Below are 4,130 nucleotides of genomic sequence, written 5' to 3'. Positions count from 1 at the left end.
ACTTCAATCCCTGGGTTGAGAAGATCCCCTGGAGAAGGGAACAGCTACCCACTCCAGTATTCTGGCCTGGAGAATTCCATGGACTGTATAGTCCATGGGGTCTCAAAGAGTCGGACACGACTGAGTGGCTTTCACTTTTTTACTTTCAGACTCATAGAGGCTGAGTGACTTGCATAAAGTCACAAAGATACCAGAGGCAATTTCAGAACTCTGTCTCTCCTCTGGGATCTTCACATTGTCCTGTGATTCCTGGAGACCTTGCTGGGTGGCAGTGAAAATGTGCCTGGTACTGGTTAAGTGGGCACATGCCTGCCACATGTGCTAGCTCTTTTTCTCCTCTTGATGTATTTGGTCGGCAACTTAAGCACAGCATCACACCAAGTAGCATTTCTGTTCCTGGAGAATGGCCCTCCATACTTCAAGGATGCAGAGTGATTGAGCCAACTAGCCAACACTGTTATTTCTGTTCTTGCTGATGCAAAACAGCCGTAGCCTCAAGCAAATCAGGGATCAAACATAAAGTTCGCTCACTCTGGGCCCTGCCGCTGCCATAAATACCCTCTGTCCTGCATGGTACAGAGTGAATTGCTTCTCATCATAGCAAATTCTCAACCTCATTATTGTTTTTTTTCAGAGCATAAAATATCAAAAGATAAGTTCTTTTCCTCTAGTAAGCATGAATTTTAGCAGCATACTACCCTGAAGGGCTGTTGTTTCTATTGCTGTTTCTTTTAATATGACTGGCACACCCCACGCACCGGCAATTGAGTCAGCTAAGAAAATCATTTCCGCACCTCTTCACAAGCAAGAATGATGTGTGTCAATTGTAGGCAGTCATGGTACCTAAGCAAATGGCTGTGGACAAAAGCTATGACTTCCTACATACAGAGAACCAGAGGACCACAGCCTCCTACCTAAAGAGAAATCAAAACTCAGAGAGACTACCTCTGCTGCTGCTGCTAAGTCGCTTCAGTCGTGTCCAACTCTGTGCGACCCCATAGACGGCAGCCCACCAGGCTGCCCCGTCCCTGGGATTCTCCAGTCAAGAACACTGGAGTGGGTTGCCATTTCCTTCTCCAATGCATGAAAGTGAAAGGTGAAAGTGAAGTCGCTCAGTCGTGTCCGACTCTTAGTGACCCCATGGACTGCGACCTACCAGGCTCCTCCGCTCCTGGGATTTTCCAGGCAAGAGTACTGGAGTGGGGTGCCATTGCCTTCTCCTAAGACTACCTCTAGCGTACCTGGAAAGTTATTCGAGGGTAATTAACTAAAATCCATTTAGACCTGCTGATTTGGTGATTCTTAGTTAATAACATACCCATTCTGAGATACTTCTCAGGAAAGCCTTGCAGGTAAAGAACTCACCTAGACATTTCATCACAATATGGCTCTTTCTCCAAGCAACAGATTTCTAAGAACACGGGTGAATGATCCCAAAGATCAAGTTTCCTTCCTTACCCATGCTCTGTTGGCAGGATGCTGGGCTGACTGTCCCTGCAGGAGACTTCTGCATGCCAAGCATCCTTGCAGCACGAGCAGAACTTCAGGTGGCAGGAAGGGCACTCCACCAGCACGGGCTGTCCTGGGTCACTTGTTGCGACGGGGCACACTGTCTGACAGTCTGCCACGGGACACCACGTTCTGCAGGGGTCCAGGTGGACTTCTAAAGAGGAAAGAAAGAAAACACAACGGTCTATCTATCTTCCATCCAAGCCTGAGCTTTCCTTTCTGCCTTCTGTTTATTCTTTTTTATGGGTCAACATTCATAGATGCTCAGTACCAACAAGGGCAATGATTTCTATCAGAGGTCTTCACAGTGGATCCAGTACCATTCTACATCACAGGTCGTTTAAAAGTGTGATGATAAAGGAGGGAAAGAAAGGGAAAATTAGGACATATTACATTTAAAGTTTGGAGGAGGAAATGGCAATCTACTCTAGTATTCTTGCCTGAAAAAAATCCCATGGACAGAGGAGTCTGGTAGGCCTCAGTCCATGGGGTCTCGAAGAGTCAGACACGACTGAGTGACTAAGCACCATATTTAAAGTTTAGAGTGGATCCAGACCTGCACAGTGGAGCTAGGTCAGCCAGCCCTGCCCTACTTCTCAAAGTAGGTGCTCATGGAATAGGTCATCATTGCCCTTTTGAGCAAGAGAAGGAGCCTTCTCAGTAATCAAAATACACAACTTTTTTGGAATATTTCTAACAGTTCAGCACTCTAAACAGGCAAATATCTCAAGTCTCTTCTTCAATTATTTTGGGTACTGTCTTGGAGAAAAATAAGGACATGAGGAACCAACAAAAGCAAAAGAAAAAAAGTTCATAAAAGATTTTGTCCTTTCAGGCACTGAGAGATAGTGAGGCTTCTTCTGTTGTTCAGAGAGAAATTAAAGAAGAAACAAACAGTGTAGTGATGAAACAGTGTCTAGTGTGGCTCAGCCAAGAAGGCAGATGAGCTGTCAATGTGGATATTCTGCTACCCTAGGAATGTGCTACTGAGGTTGTACAGGTTGTAAAAGATCCACACATTCTAGAAACAGAGGGTAGGGACTTCACAGGCCATAAAATGACCATCACACACTACACTGGCTAGACTCATGTGGCATGCTGAAAAGAAAGTAAGGTTTGTGGGTGGACAACTGTCTTCCTGTGTGAGTGTTTACAAATCTTGTTCCACCTTCCATTTTCCAGTCAATAACAGTCCATATTCTTGTCACATAACATAAACTTTTGGTGGAAAATATCATGTGGAAAATGATGTAAGAAGCAGAGGAGCCCGTTTTTCTCTGAACTAACGCATTTTGCAAATTTTGAACTGGTGGGATTCTAGTTTCAAATCACTTAAGGCTTGTGATTCTTGGAATTTCCATGTGGAACGCAAACAAATCCAAAGAGTGGTGCAAAAATGAAATGAAGGTATTAAGTAGGAGCTTAATGTTTAAGGTAATAGTCTTACAAATTCAGTATGGAGGGAAAAAGACTGAAATCCTCTAGGAAACACTGTCTCCAATAATATTTCCTCCAGAAAATGCAACAATTGGACCTATGCTTATTACAGGTTTTCATTCAAAAAGAACATCCTTAAACATATCTTCTTATCCAATAATTCTGGAGGGCAGGAGTTAGAGAATGATGAGTCAGGTGAAATCAGAAAAAAGAAGAACCCTAAGATTAACACATCTTCAGACTCTAAGAGGGATGAACCCCTCTAAGATCCCTAAAATTTGGGGACAGGCTGATCAGAAAGTCAAGGGGATACTGATACATATATGGCTCCAAGATCTTGAACTTTGATTTCCACGTCATTTGTATTTTTTTTCTCCAAACTCTTCACTGCTTCACAAACACAAAGCCCAAAGAAATGAAGTCTGATATGTAACTTAGCACTAAGGATTCCCACATTAAATATCTACTTACCATTCTAAATCACAGGTCTTTCAAAAGTTTGATAACAAAGGAGGGAAAGGAAAGGAAAATTAAGACATATTAAAAGTTTACGAGGCTTCCCTGGTGACTCAGACAGTAAAGACTGCCTGCGATGCAGGAGACCCAGGTTAGATCCCTGGGTTGCAAAGATCCCCTGGAGGAGAAATGGCTACCCACTCCAGTATTCTTGCCTGGAGAATTCCATGGACAGAGGAGCGTGGTGGGCTACAGTCCATGGGATCACCAAGAGTCGAACACAACTGAGTGACTAATACTTTCACTTTCATAAAGTTTAGAGCATCCCTAGTTAGAACTTGACATGGAACAACAAATTGGTTCCAAAGAGGAAAAAGAGTATGTCAAGGCTGTATATTGTCACCCTGATTATTTAACTTATATGCACAGTACATCATGAGAAACGCTGGGCTGGAGGAAGCACAAGCTGGAATCAAGATTGCCGGGAGAAATATCAACAACCTCAGATATGCAGATGACACCACCCTTATGGCAGAAAGTGAAGAACTAAAGAGCCTCTTGATGAAAGTGAAAGAGGAGAGTGAAAAAATTGGCTTAAAGCTCAACATTCAGAAAACTAAGATCATGGCATCTGGTCCCATCACTTCATGGCAAATAGATGGGGGAAACAGTGGAAACAGTGGCGACTTTATTTTTCTGGGCTCCAAAAATCACTGCAGATGGTGATT

General features: G+C 43.4%; 1 protein-coding gene across 1 annotated transcript in view; it reads right to left on the bottom strand.

Annotated features, from left to right (window-relative positions):
- The window catches only part of RNF144B (ring finger protein 144B), an 87,590-nt gene that overhangs the window by 9,884 nt on the left and 73,576 nt on the right, over nt 1-4,130 (bottom strand). Inside the window, exon 5 of the mRNA XM_010848817.1 lies at nt 1,459-1,663. Coding sequence (XP_010847119.1) covers nt 1,459-1,663 — 205 coding nt within the window. The remainder of the gene's footprint in view (nt 1-1,458; nt 1,664-4,130) is intronic.

Source organism: Bison bison, unplaced genomic scaffold (assembly GCF_000754665.1).
Source record: "Bison bison bison isolate TAMUID 2011002044 unplaced genomic scaffold, Bison_UMD1.0 scf7180017864274, whole genome shotgun sequence".
Classification (NCBI taxonomy): Eukaryota; Metazoa; Chordata; class Mammalia; order Artiodactyla; family Bovidae; genus Bison; species Bison bison.
The sequence above is the reverse complement of the archived record's forward strand: the minus strand, read 5'-3'. Positions and strand labels throughout refer to the sequence as shown.